General features: G+C 27.8%; 1 protein-coding gene across 1 annotated transcript in view; it reads left to right on the top strand.

Annotated features, from left to right (window-relative positions):
* Window positions 1-14503, top strand: part of LOC107168672 (venom dipeptidyl peptidase 4-like) — a 40808-nt gene extending 26305 nt beyond the window's left edge. The window contains exons 2-5 of the mRNA XM_089219710.1: window positions 9429-9645; window positions 10332-10492; window positions 10649-10854; window positions 14280-14503. Of these exons, the coding sequence (XP_089075836.1) occupies window positions 10414-10492; window positions 10649-10854; window positions 14280-14378 (384 nt within the window). The 5' untranslated portion in view covers window positions 9429-9645; window positions 10332-10413 and the 3' untranslated portion in view covers window positions 14379-14503. The remainder of the gene's footprint in view (window positions 1-9428; window positions 9646-10331; window positions 10493-10648; window positions 10855-14279) is intronic.
* Window positions 14504-15330: the final 827 nt, after the last annotated feature.

Below are 15330 nucleotides of genomic sequence, written 5' to 3'. Positions count from 1 at the left end.
GCGCGTGCAAATTACAAAAGTTAGCATGCAAATACATGCTAATTACATGCTAATTTTTTGCCAAAAAAAAATTTGAAATATCCGATGTGGGGGGGCTGGGGACACGTACGTAGCTGAAGTGGGAGAATATCGAAATTAAAAATAATAAGATCGCAGTGGAGCATTGTTAGGCAACCGCCAGTCCAGCGCGTGAGTCACGAGTTCAAACCCCTACCATACGTTGTCTATTCAAACATTTCTCGATATCTCTCTCAGGACCAACTAAGCGATTTGGTGCCGTGTATAGTGGTAAGTATTCCCCCCTGTAACCCGAGAAACTGGGGTTTGATTTCCCGCTGAGGAGTCAATCTGACCCGACATCAAATCCATTGGCTGTTTCCGAAAGAGATAACGACAATTAAATGAAAAAACACGTATGGTACGGGATTTGAACCAGAAACACTCGCGCCGGACTGGCGGGTGCGTAACAATGAGCCACTGAGATCTTGTCATTATTACTCCGATATTATCCTACTTAGGGTAGGAAGGCAGTGTGTTTAGTTAAAAGAAAACGCTAGCGCTGTGGCCGTATTACAATGCAGAAGACCTTAACCAGTATGAATCACCGTGTCAGACAAAACCTATATACACGCGTAATACGTATAATAAATAATTACATTATAGTACAGTAAAACCTGTGTAATATGGAAACAGTAGGGACCGGATATTTTTTCCATTTTAGAAAGGTTTCCATTTAATACAGGTTGTAAAAAAAAAAATTCCCGACAGATCTATATAAAATATAATTTATAATTTTATATTAATTCATTTATTTCATATATTTTACACATTATTTATTATTGCATTTTACTCCAAATTCATCTAATGTTTATTACTGTTAATTAATCTTTTTAACTTGACTTTATTAGCTTAATTTTTTCATTTAGAGTTAAAAATTTATTTTTTAACGTCATATTGAATATACGTCTATACACAGACACACAGTCTACGTCAGAACACTACTACGACACTTATTGATAAAATAAACTTATTGCAACAAAAAAATCTATATAATTTATATAGATTATATTCATTTACTAATAATTTTAAAATAGTACATGTATAATATATTTCCATGGTATACATGACAAAATATTGTTTTCATTTCCACGTTAAACCGGTTCCATCTTATTCAGGGAACGATGTTTTTAAAAATACATTAGGTTTGCCGGGACCGTAACATTTTTCCATAAAAGTCAGGTTTCCACGTGATTCGGGTTCCATATTACATAGGTTTTACTGTACTATTGTTAATTTTATTCAGTTAGCAAATATTGTTATGACACCTTAACATTGTCCAATAAAATGTTTTGAATAAATAATTATAATAATTGATTATAGGCGTATAGCTAATATTAATTATTATGTTATATTTATGAGACTTAAATTATTTGCAGTACCTTTTAAACATTATCATTATTGTTATTTATAAAATCCTTACTACAATATTTTTACAGTCGTTGCCAGATAAATTGAGACGGCGGCGGCACCGGCGCTTTTCATTAAGTGTAGCCCAAACTAGTCGCTGGTAGTGTGGTGGCAAAGGTTTCACAGTTAGCTACGACGCGCGCAGTCACCAATTCGAACCCGGCTCAGTGCAAAAAATTGTCTGCAGAATTTTCTGTACTCTCTCCCGTTCTGGTTGCCCTACACTGCTAAAAACAACTAACCTAACCCGGTGTGTTTTGACCGCGCAAGCACTTCAGTTGTATCAACAATATTTGTTTATTATAAATGTATAAAAATAAATGACTCGTCTGACCAATGACAATATTAATTATTAATAGATATGGACATTATGGAATATACTAATAGAGATGGATATTTACTTTAATATTATGTATTATTATTATTATTATTATTATTATTATTATTATTATTATTATTATTATTATGATTATATTAATTATATTATTTTACAATTTCTACTTTTTTTTCTTAAATAAAAGATTATTATCGGAATATTTGACTTTAAATTAATATCGTAAAATATTTTTTGTAACAATAGTTGGTTTATTGTTGTATTTTCGGTAATAATATTGAAATACGGAGAACCACTGGTTTTCTGTTATCGCGCCACCGCCGCCGTCTCAATTTATCTGGTAACGACTGTACATACTATTTTAATATTGGATGCTTTTTCGTAGTACTGTTGGATAAATAATACATATTAATTATGTAGTCTATGTTATGATTTCAAATTAGCATTAATTTGCTAATTATCTGTAGTGTGTGGTATAAGATATTAGATGACTGATGGTTAAACTTATCTATAAGGACGCGTTGACTACAATATTATACCTTATGCATTTATTTGATAACTTAGTTTAGGTACGCATTAGTGTTATTTTACTTTCGATCTAATCGTTTGTTTATGGGTATTTAAATTGATTTCAATTTTAATGTACAATTTGGCCATTAGGATCACTGACAAACTATTCGATCTAACTATAAGTCCGTTCCACGAAATCCAACAATTGCGTTTAATAATTCTTCATTTAGTTACCTATTTGATAAAATAATAAATTGACATTCAAAAGATTTTAAGATTTGAATTAATTATTTTTACATTGGTTCTTTTTTGTTATTAATATTATAGGAAATAACTATAAATGTTATTATTAAGCGGATTCCAGATTATTAATATGATTCATCGCTAGATTCTAGACTTAGAATTTAAAAAGGATTGTGGTAAATCAAAAATCACAATATACTAAAAATGCCACTTCTCTAATTGTATGTTTTGAGAAGTTAATTCAATCGTACTTAACTGGTAACTTTTTACATTATTCTACTATCATCATAACATATTATGTAATCCATGTGTTACTATCCACCATACAATAAATCTACAGCACATCTGGTTAACAACAAAAATTTCAGCCGAATTCGTTTTTTTCATAACAATTTTTTACAATTTATAATTATTAATTTTGTTTTTGAATGTTCACGTTTAAGGGGATTGGTGGCAGTGATTTAATAAGGCGTCGTATATTAGATATTCGATGTCTTAGGGTCGGGCCCAGGGGCGGAGTGGGAACAAAATTCAGGCCGGGAGATTGAAATTTATCCAGGCCACCATTTACCAATTAAATTACCAAAAAAATTGTTCTCGCTACGCTCAAATTATATATTTCTATTTACCTATTTCAATACAAATTAGAATTAAATAAATACATTTCATTTTATTTATAATATGTATTGTTTATACTCTCAATATTATAAAAGTATTTCAATCACAATTGCTATTTCGTTTAACTTCTAATGTGTTGTATTTATATAATTTATATACCGCTAATACTAGAAAATATTTAATCAGTATAGTTTAATAGCAATGTTAATAATTATATATTGTGTTTTAATGGTTCAGGTTTAGTTAATAAGTAACAAATATATTTATAATAAAGAAGTATTATATTAAATTATGATTTATAAACAATAACTATAACAAATTATTAATAATTATATAATAAGAAAGATATACATTTATAATAATAATTTTGAAAATAGCTTAGATTTTTCACCAACTGCATTTATTATAATATTATTATCTATTTCCATCAGAATTTTATTCTCAATGGCCATTAGCATAAAAGACTCAAGGTTTTCATTGGTCATTGAATTCCTAACCTATTATTCAAATACTACAGGGTTGAAAATGACCTTTCACAAGTACGAAACAAATACATTTCATGCTTTCACAAAGCTAGTATTGAAAAATTTTATTTCGCTTACAAATGCATATTTTAAATAATTTATCATTTTATCAATATTTTTTCATAGACGTTTTTATCTATTTAATTATACAACCAAAATATTAAGTGCATATTTAATATCCCAAGAATCAAGATCCTAAATAATATCTGAGGTACTATATTATAGCATACTACAATAAACTGTACTAAATAGGTATTCACTCACTATATAAAGTTATTACACAAACGTTTCGGAAATTTTCAAATATTGTTTCTTAATTTTGTTAACCAGCAAATAAAATAATAATAAACGTTATTCAAATTATTATATTATTTTATCTATTTTTTTTAATTAAAAATGATTCCAACGACCCTACCATAAGTCATAACTAGAACATTTTAGCTAAGCAGTAAATACAATCAAATATATTTATGGTACAAAAAATAGTTTCCTATTTCCACCAACCAATAACACAACATTGGGTATTATTCAATTATAGCCATTATATATTGGTGTATATCTATGTTCGTAGCTACTCTGAAGATAAACAACTTTCAGGTTTCAACAGGCGTCGGTACTCGGGTGTTTATTATAAAAATAACCAAACGATATTTTGTAATTTTATACCCGATAGCCTATGCTTTCTTATACTCATACAAGGCTATCAAAATGTAACACAAATCACAATTGTATTAATAATAATATACCAAATACAATAATTATTAATTTCGTAATTTCAAATTTTAACAAAAACATTGTTGACGCATTTACTAATTTTGTAAATAAAATCTAATATAAATGATCGGGCGACTAGGCCATAATATGGGCCAGGCCATCTGGAAAATTCCCATTTCCAGACCGGCCACTCCGCCCCTGGTCGGGCCACACATAGCGATCGAGCCGCAGCGGTTCAACCGCTAGTGGTTCAACCGCCAGATTACCGTTTACATATGCGCGGTCGAACCGCGTGCGGTTATACCAAAGTATTGGGTGATTAAAAGATTATTATATTTTAAAACTAAGTAATTAATAGTACCATATACTACAGTTGACATGCTCGTAATGAAAATTAATTATATCTAAGTAGTAAGTATATTATCTTTATTATGTGAGGCATTTTTAAATTTTAATATATTATTGCATATTTACTTTATATACCAACATATTTCTATACGCTGTTCCAAAAGAAAATACACCAGATTTTCATATATTTTATAATAGATTTGATAAAAAAAAAGCGGGTAAGTGGGTATCGCTCTGCTGTACATTAGGGGGTGGGGTGGACCTCTGACTAGGGTAGGTTAAATTTGAATGCAATGATAGGTATCATTGTATACGAAAAACGATTCTGAACGATTAGATTATTAAAAATTTTAAAATCTTAGAATTAAAAAGAAAATTTTTTATGAATTTCTAGCTTAAAAATAATTTGCGAATTTTCGTGATTTTTACGTATGGTTAGGTTAGGTTAGGTTACGTATTCAATTTAAATGCTTGTAAAAAAAAAATTGCGGCTATATATTTTTAATATTTTTCAACTGCTATTGTTACAATGTGTTAGGAGCAGTGTTGGGATTAGATAAGTACTTTTTTTCTAGATAAAGATAAAGATAACACAATTTAAATTTATCTAGATAACAAGAAAGATAAATTTTTTAACACATTGAAAGGTTAGGTTATCCAAAACATTTTAAGAGTACACCTTTGATACTACTTAGTACTTTAATATTATATAAACATCGGATATATGAGTAAATTAATGTTAGCAGTAGACATTATTATTAATAAATAACTAAGGTATAACTGAAAAAAACATTTTTTAAATTAAGTATAAAAATCAAGAAAAACTACTCATTTTACACGATTCGTAATAATGTAATGTAGGCATATTTAATCACAGTGTCCGGGCCCCTAACGAAAATATCAATAATAAAATATAATACCTGTATAAATAACATTATTATGAACATATTTTTTTTTTTTTTTACCGAGATGACTCGACAATTCAAATTTAAAGTATTGGCTAATTGGCTAGTTAAGTAAATAAATTGACTATCAAAATGTGTATTATATTTTTTGTTTAGAGATGAATTTATCTAGATGAATGATTTTTTTATCTTAGATAATTATTTAGATAAAATTCAACTATTTATCTATATAAGATAAAAGATAACTAAATAATTATCTAGATAACTTATCTAGATAAGTCTCAACACTGGTTAGAAGCTTTTTATTTAATTTTCAAATTTTAGATTTAAAAATAAAAACTTTTATGAATTTCTATCTAAGATAATTTGAACATTGTCGTAATTTTTATGTATTTAGTCAAAATTTGAACTTTAAATGCTTATAAAAAAAAATTTGTGACATATATTTCTTTTATTTTTCAACTGCTATTGTAAAAATATGTTAGGAGCCTTGTATTAAATTTTCAAATCTTAGATATAAAAGGAAAATATTTTATGAATTTCTAGTTTAAAATAATTTGCGAATTTTCGTGATTTTTACGTATTTTTTTAAAATTCAAACTTTGAATGCTTTTATAAAAAAATTGCGCATAAATATTTCTTTTATTTTTCAATTGCTATTGTAAAAATATGAAAAAAGCCTTGTATTAAATTTTCAAATCTTAAATTTAAAAAGAAAAACTTTTATGAATTTCTATAAAGATAATTTGAACATTGCCTTAACAAAAAATTGTGCATATTATGTATTTTTATAATTTTTTAATGACTATAAGAATAACTAATGAGGAACTTTGTATTAAATTTTCAAGTATTTTGATTGTGCCAAAAAAATTTTATTGACACTTCAAAAAATTTTTTTTAGAAAAATTGAAAATTTCAGTTGTCTATAAATATCTCAAAAAAAGTCAAAATATTTTGAAAATAAATCTTGTAAAGAAAATGCCAATCTAAATAACTGATAAAGTTTTCAAGTATCTACAACTTATACTTTTTAAATAATAACAAATATTTAAAATCGTTTCAGGATAAATCGTTATCGTTACGCTACTTCGTAAAAATTTAAAATTCAAACGTACTTAAAATTTTTCCTATAATGATGCTTCGAGTTTTCTCTATAGCTACTCGAAGGAAAACTAATAGAAAACTTAGTGTTGTTTTTTTTAATCCTTAGTTATAAACACAAACATTTTTATGATTTTTCAACTTCTAAATTACTTGCAAATATTCGTGTTTTCGACAGATTTCGTAAAAACTATAAACGCTTATTAAAAAAAATTGTGTTTAACGATTTTTAATTTTTTTTTAGCTACAATGAAAACAACTCATAAGGAGCCTTGTATTAAATTTTCATGTTTTTTTGGTTGTCCAACATTTTTTTACCGACACTTGTGTGAACGGACTAATTCAAAACAATGTGTTTTGATCATTTGGGCGGTCGAACCGCGTAAGTGTGAACGCGTATCGGGCGGTTGCATTTAAAATAAAACAATTTAAATTTGTTGAGCGGTTGAACCGCTGCGGCTCGACCGCTATGTGTGGCCCGACCCGGCCGACCCGGCCGACCCTTATACTCGTTACGAAGTGTGTGTGAAGTAAATTATCATTAGTGTGAGCCGTAAATACGTTCGACAGTCGTGAGCCGAATTTCAATTTTTTCTTAATTTTTTTTCTTCTACAAATATCAATTTTATTTTATTTGTTCGGCCAAAAAGCGTGAAAATTTAATACAAGGCTTCTGATATATTATAACAATAGTAGTTGAAAAATATTAAAAATACATAGGCGCAATTTTTTAAAATAAAATTCAAAGTTTGAATTTTGACAAATGTTATCAAATTTAAAATTTAAAAATTAATTTTGTAGTTAAAAATTGATATTTTATGGGGTATTTATTTTGCATTTTAGCTGATTTCATAAAACACACAACATATTTTTCTTGTCAAGCGATAATATTATATCGTGGTGCACTGGTGAGTGTGGCCGAATGTCAGACACTTATAGTTGTTTTGTGTATTATGCCGAAGGTACCTATTGAAGGTGCGTAGGTATGTTACATATTTCATGAGTATTATTAAATTGGCATTTTATTTTTGTATAAACTAAATAAATATTAAAATTAAAATTCCTAAATCAAAGTGTAATGCAAATGTCATTTAATTTTATGATATTTATATATATATATATATATTTTACATAAAATTAGAATTTAATTAATAAACAATTCATTTTTTGAAGGGGCATTTATATCCTACCCCTAGTAAAATTATATGAGAACACGATTAGATTACTTTTAATGAACTGGAGTCTGGAAGAGGAGCAAACAGATTTCTCTGTCCACGTATATACTATTTATGTTAACAAAAGACTATATGGTTAAATGAGTATATTTATATAAGTGTAAGAGGTTCACAGAAATAAGTACCTATATTGCTTGGTCTTGATGGCAGTGTATACGTGTTTTTTTTCATATGCTATAGCCCAGTGGTGCGCAACCTTTTTTGATCCACGACCCCCCAAAATAATTTATTTTTAATAATAAATTCTTCTTCTTGTAATAATTATTACAAGCTATACAAAATTATAAGCATTAATACGATCAACTCAACGACTCGTACATGACTATCGGACTATTTCATAATAATCGTAAGATTAAATAAAATTACTGATTAAATTCAATTTAAAAATAACCCATATACTGCGTGGTTCAATAGAACTAGTTATCGCAACATTAAGATATGACATGTCATAATATTACGATTGACACAGCCATCAACGGTACAAAATAATTTTACTTTGTATAAAACTATAAAATATCATACAATATACATAGTAATATAGTATAAAACTTTTTCATTTGGTGATTACTGGCGACCCCCTAATAAAATTTCGCGACCCCCTTAGGGGTCGCGACCCCCAGGTTGCGCACCACTGCTATAGCCTATAGGTAGTAAGGTTATAATTGGACATTGCTCAACAACTACTCAAGTATGGGGGGAAGGGGGTGGTCCATTTCTGAAAAAAAATATAAATTGTGTGGGCACTTGTAAATTTATTACAACAATGATTTGTATTTTATAGTATTCATATAAAAATTTTTCATGTATTTGTTTAATTAATATGAATACCTATATTAAAGTATTGTTAAATCATTGATGTATCAATTTTATAAATTTTTATTTTCAAAACACTCCCCATTAATAAATCCTTTTTCCGGGCCTGACATAACTAGGTTTATAAAACATGATGGATAATGACGATTTAGCTATTAATATGAAATAATGAACAATTATAATTATAAAGGAATATTATACATATATAAAAGCTAACGACGAAGATATTATGATTACTTAGAGAAATTACTACTAAGAAACCTTAAATAAGATTAAGCCAATCAAGAAATATATCTAGTTATGTATCTCAGTATTATTAGATAATTATATAACCTTAAAAATTTTGACAAAGTTTCAAAAAAAAAGGCAAGAATATTTTGAAATATTTACTGATAAAATATTAATATTTTATGAAAATTAAATTCACTATATTATAATTAATAGTTTTTAATTATAACCAAAAACATAAATAAATTCTGTCAAAAACTGATTTTACGTAAAAATTGCAATTTTATAAAATTATTATTATATAAAATAGTAAACATATTTAACTAATTTAATAAAAAAAATTAACTAAAAATTGGATTTTTTCAATAATATATGATCGTCTCTTTAGTAATATGGTTCCATGCATGTTTTTTTAAGACTGGTGAAAAGGTTTTGGAGTGGGAAACGAACGAAAAACTCAAAGAACTAATATCTCCGATCACTCTTCCCCGAGTGTCGTTCATCGACGTGCCCATCAGTAATGAATTCAAGGCTCGCGTCCGACTAATACTACCACCGGCCGTCGACGAAAGCTCGGACATCAAGTATCCTCTGTTGGTCAACACGTAAGTGACGGATCCACTAATCTTATAAGCTCAATATTGAAAAATATTATAGATATCAAATCTTGCCTCAATAATATCTAAAGGAGGCCATTAATTAGTTAAAAAATATAAGTTTACTTAAAAAGTTAAATATACCACCCTAGTTTAACTTACCTACGCCTTATTGTTGAAATAGCTTAGCCTTTTTCAATTGATAGCAGATACAATATTCAGGATATCCTATTAGGGTCGTCCTGTTTAAAGTTTTTACCTTTTTCACAGCCGAAGTGCACCCGTTAGTCGTTAAGTCTAATTCACAAATTATAATGAACAGCCAAATTGCGTCCGTAGTCTTTTCGAGAAATTTTATTGAACAACTTGAGTTCGTTTGCAGTCCATCGACAAATTGTATTGAATAACCTCATTAGTTCTCGATACACAGCCGAACTTTTAAAAGACAGAACCGAATGTATTACATGAGTATATAGTGTTATATTAACAGCTGCTGTGGCAATGGCAGGGTATTTGATTTGAATTTCGATAATAACTGATTCCCAAATAGTTACGACTAATTTACGGTCAATAAATGTGAGTTGTGAACTGATGCACAAAACAGTGCCATAATAGAGTTACGTTTGTTTTTAATTTTCAAACAATGCATGGTTGAGTAATATATTTCTAAAAAACTTAATTATATTTTTTGATAGTTATCTTCAAGAACGGTTTTCCTTCATTGACAAATCGAAAACCGCAATTTGGGGTTGGAGTTATGGTGGTTACACGGCTGCTATGGCTTTGACTAAAGATAACAAAAACGTGTTCAAATGTGGATTGTCCGTCGCTCCTGTCACTGACTGGATATACTACGGTATAATTATATAACATATTATAATATATTAATACGTATATTATTTAATTTAGATATTTTGTTTTTGTGTCACGTTCTACGTGTATTCAATTGCTTAAATTATATTTGAATTCGTGTAATTAATAAATTAAATATAATATAAATGTCCATTTTTAGACTCGATATACACGGAACGTTACATGGGCTTGCTTCAAGACAACACGAGTGGGTACAAAAACGCCAGTCTATTAACACACGCTGAGAAACTTCGTAGCAAAAAATATATGGTTATACACGGCACGTATGACGACAACGTTCATTACCAACAATCTATGATGCTTTCCTATGAACTGGAACGAAGAGTGATACTTTTCAGACAACAAGTAAGTACTGCTGTTGAAGATTGAAAATATTAAATAACTTTCTAATTCATTAGTGTAACTAAAAAATCTAAAATATATAAACACAATTTTTTTAGAAGTTCAACTAAGGACGAAATTAGATATTCGAACAAACATAATTACAAAATTATGATTATTTTGTTATAATTTAAAAAACGTTATACGAAGAGTCATGAAATCTATCAGTCCCCATAATCTGCTATTTACTGTACTTTATACACATAATATCGAAAATAATTTGCTGTATATGATGTTTTTAGCAAAATTAATTCAACTTGCTAACTGTTTTACTTATAATAAAATAAATTAATAGCAATAAAAATCAATATCAAATTAATAGCAACAATATCATAAGATTATTTAAATATTAGAATACCATATAACATAAAAGGCTGACAGGTCACCTTCGTTTAGAATCCTACTTTTGTAAGAGTTAAAAATTCCGTTTTAAATGCCGTAGATAATAGATACCCATGCTATCATAAATATTTATTTTTTGTCTTATTTCATCCTTTTACATGTTATAGTGATCATTAAATATTTTAAATTTTATAACTCATTCTATTTCAAGATACCTGTTCTAAATCTCAAATCCTTAATTTTGAATTAGGTGATCGAAAACTGAATTTACGATAAAAACAAATATCAACACTGGAGTGAAATGATACGTTATCATAAAATTAAATATTCAGTTACATAATTAACGTGTTTTATAAATACTCTAGTCTTAAATCTTATTACCTATAGAATATTACTTTTTAGGTATAGATTTTAGCTAATAATTTAATGATACCCAATCATAATACAAATCTCATATATTTTGATTGTTTTATTAAAATTTATCGATTTTCCCATGAACCTAATTACGAGTACCTATTACGCTGCATACTAATAACTAGACATACTCGATCTCAGATTTCGTTTTGTACATAATTCTATGTTATACCACACACGAAACTGTGAAATCATAGCCAGGCACGATGGCTTCAGCTAAATTCACGAACATGAAATGATAGCGCCATCTAGCATTCTGCGTATATACTTAGTCCAACAATCGCTAAACTCAGAATAGACGGTCGCCACTCTGCCTTATTCAGTGGTAGATCGACTTCTTCATATATATACGACCTGTTGGTTAGTTCACTTGTGGAGGTCTGTTGTGTGACATACGTCCGTAAAAGCCGTATGGCAATATTAAAACCTGAGTGAATAGTTCTTAGTCATTACACACACAAAATTGCTCCGTCTGGCCCCATAACCCAAGGCTAGACCGGGCTAGTAGATACTCGATACTTCCCACAAAAATGGGATTTGTACGATTATCGAATATATGGTTTAAAAAGGGTACATCGCGTCTGTCCACAAAACTTCGACCTCCACTAAAATTTTGCCATTTTAAACGACTATTATAATTTTCAAATTTATTATTTTTTTCATTCATTAATATGCAAATTTGTGACTATTTACTATGCGTTAGTACTTATCAGAGTTGAGATGTTTTAAACATTTTAGTTAAGTGTTTAAAACATGTTTAAAATATCTAAATTAATCAAACATGGTTTTATTTAAAACGTTTATAACAAATGATTTAAACATCATAAAAAAACAATTGTTTAAAACAGAAAAATATAATTGATAATTCATGATAATTTATATAATTTAAATTGGAAATAAATAAACAATTTAAACAAAATAAAGATGAATAAAATTGACAATTATGTCTTATATATTGTATTATTATTTATTAATATAACTTGAAATAACATTTCATAACAAATCTTCTAATTAATATAAAATGACATAGGTAAGAATAAATAACATAATAATTGATAATTAGTTATCCTCCAATAAAAATAAAAATAAAAATTATAGCTGTACTAATTCTAATGGTATCCAATGTAAGTAGACATCAGAATGTCGCATCGTGTTAGGTTATATTATTAACCTAACTGACATATTTTAAGTGGACAAATACCAATAAATGAATAAAGTATACAATTTTCTAATTGTTACTTATACAGGGTGTTTCACGATGAACTGACAATTGCAATAACATTAATAACATTTGATCTATTTAACATTTTTTATTTTCTATTTTACTTTTTTTTTTTTTTAATATAAATTGTCGTCTGCGCTACATTTAAAATATTTTTCGATTTTTTTAAAAACATTTTGTATGTAAAATTAAAAATTAAAAAATTTGCTATTTTATAGTAAAAAAATTAAGATAGCTAATAGCGATTTTGTAAATCCGATTTTTAGAAAAAATATGGTGTTCAAAAATTTTACTAAGGTTGAATCAATAATTTTTAAACAATTTTTAAAGTTTGTTTAAATTAAAATTTATTTCTTATTTATCAGTATTACAACGATTATCGATTTTGAATTTTTTTTTTCCAAGAAATTTGGTATCACGAATAATAAGAAAATATGATACTAAACAGTAATACAATATTAGGTACAATTGGTACAATGTACAATCAACACGTACGTATGCGAACACGACGTGATTCATATTTCGATGCTTGTCAAGAAAATATTATTTGGTGTTAAGGTTAACACGTTAAGTGCTTATAAAATAATAATTTATGCGTAATAATATAATATCAATATCAATTATAAGTATACAACAATAATATGATCATTGAATATTATTCAAAAATGACTGACCAGTTACCACATCCATATGCGCTGGACTTCAATATTACTGTAATAATTTTGACAGTTATTCATCCAGCAAATGAATGCAAATTTCATTAGCAAAATTCATATTTTGTTTTAAACACGATGAAATCATGTTTAAAACAGTTGAAAAAAAATCATTTAAAAAAAACATGTTTTAAACGATTAAAACAGTTTTTTTGATTTTTTTTAAAAAAATCATGTTTTTTATCAACTCTGGTACTTATACTATACTATACTTATAAAATATATATATATATATATTTATACACCGAAAAATGTAAAAACGTAAGATCTATTCAAATAATTGTGATTTAAGAATGTAACACAATTTACAGTAGAGCGGCTTCACTTTTGGTATTTTTATATTTTACACACAACTGCTGCAGTAAAATAAAAGTTGATTTTTAATTTTAATTAAATAAATATGCAATAATCGATATAACTAAAAATAAATATTTGTAAATTGGAATTTTCTTTAAAACAGAAAAAAAAACCAAACAGTTTGTAGCACATTACCCTAGGACAGAGCAATGTGTTATATATCTAAGGTAAAATTATGCAAGTTATTCAACATACATTTTTATACTATTTTTAGTTTAAAAAGGCTTTTCTAATAATTAATTATAATTAACCCGTATTGAAGATGAATATTTAACTAAAACTTACAATGTATACACAATGTTATACAATGAATACATTATTATTATTTTTTTTTTTTACAGACTTATCCAGATGAATCGCATGGTCTAGTGAGCGTTCGCAATCACGTGTATCACACAATAGGATCATATTTATTTGATTGTTTCCACGACAGATTGTGATCTCAATAGCTATAATTATTAAGTACAGACATTGTATAACTTTTTTTAAACCATTTATTATTGTTATATATTTTGAATTATTATAATATTTTTTGTTCTGGTTTCAATAAGTGAAACATCATTCATCGATGGTTTTTTTTATTATTTATTTTCTTTTGAATATACTTAAACCCGTGAAATTTTGTTTATCGTAAAAAAATAATGCACTGGTTATACATACTTAATACATTTAAGACGTTTTCATAATTTTGTATTTAACAATTGTTTTTATTATCAAGTATTCTATACACGTTTATTATTAAGTGCCATTTATATTAAATCAGGTATTAAATACACGAATATTTCAACATTAAAAATCGTTATTCATAATGTGCTATTCATAGTTCGACGTAAATCGTTTGTTATTTCTGATTATAATAATCCACTCTAGTTTTTCATTAAAAATATAGCATCATTGAAGATTATAGTATTATGAATTTTCGAATATAAGATAATCAGATAATTTTCGTTATTTTTTTTAAATTTTGTAAAAGATTATATTTTAAAAAACGTCCATATTTTTGATATTTTTTGATTGAGGTAAGAAGTACCTTCGAGAACAACATAATATTATACTGACTGTATATGCATGCAAGAGAAGGAAATACCCAAAGAACCGCTAAGGCGGGTTCCCACGGCGCGTGGCTCGGCGAACTTTGCGCAGCGCGGTTGTTGTACCGAGCCTACATGTATGCTCGGGTTATCACGAATCACGATTCACGAGCGACGAGCTTATCCGAGTCGAAAATAAAACACAAAAAACCGTGGCTCGCCAAACCGCACGCTCGTTGGAACGCTGATTAAATGCGCGGCTCGTTTCGTTTGAGCACAGAACATCGGACCGACAATTTTCGGATAGACATGACTGATGGCACTGCCGTGATATCGGTGTAATTTATATCCAACTATACCT

Source organism: Diuraphis noxia, unplaced genomic scaffold (genome assembly GCF_037042655.1).
Source record: "Diuraphis noxia isolate RWA-SAM2 unplaced genomic scaffold, SU_Dnox_SAM2 contig0001, whole genome shotgun sequence".
In the NCBI taxonomy this organism is placed as follows: domain Eukaryota; kingdom Metazoa; phylum Arthropoda; class Insecta; order Hemiptera; family Aphididae; genus Diuraphis; species Diuraphis noxia.
The sequence above is the reverse complement of the archived record's forward strand: the minus strand, read 5'-3'. Positions and strand labels throughout refer to the sequence as shown.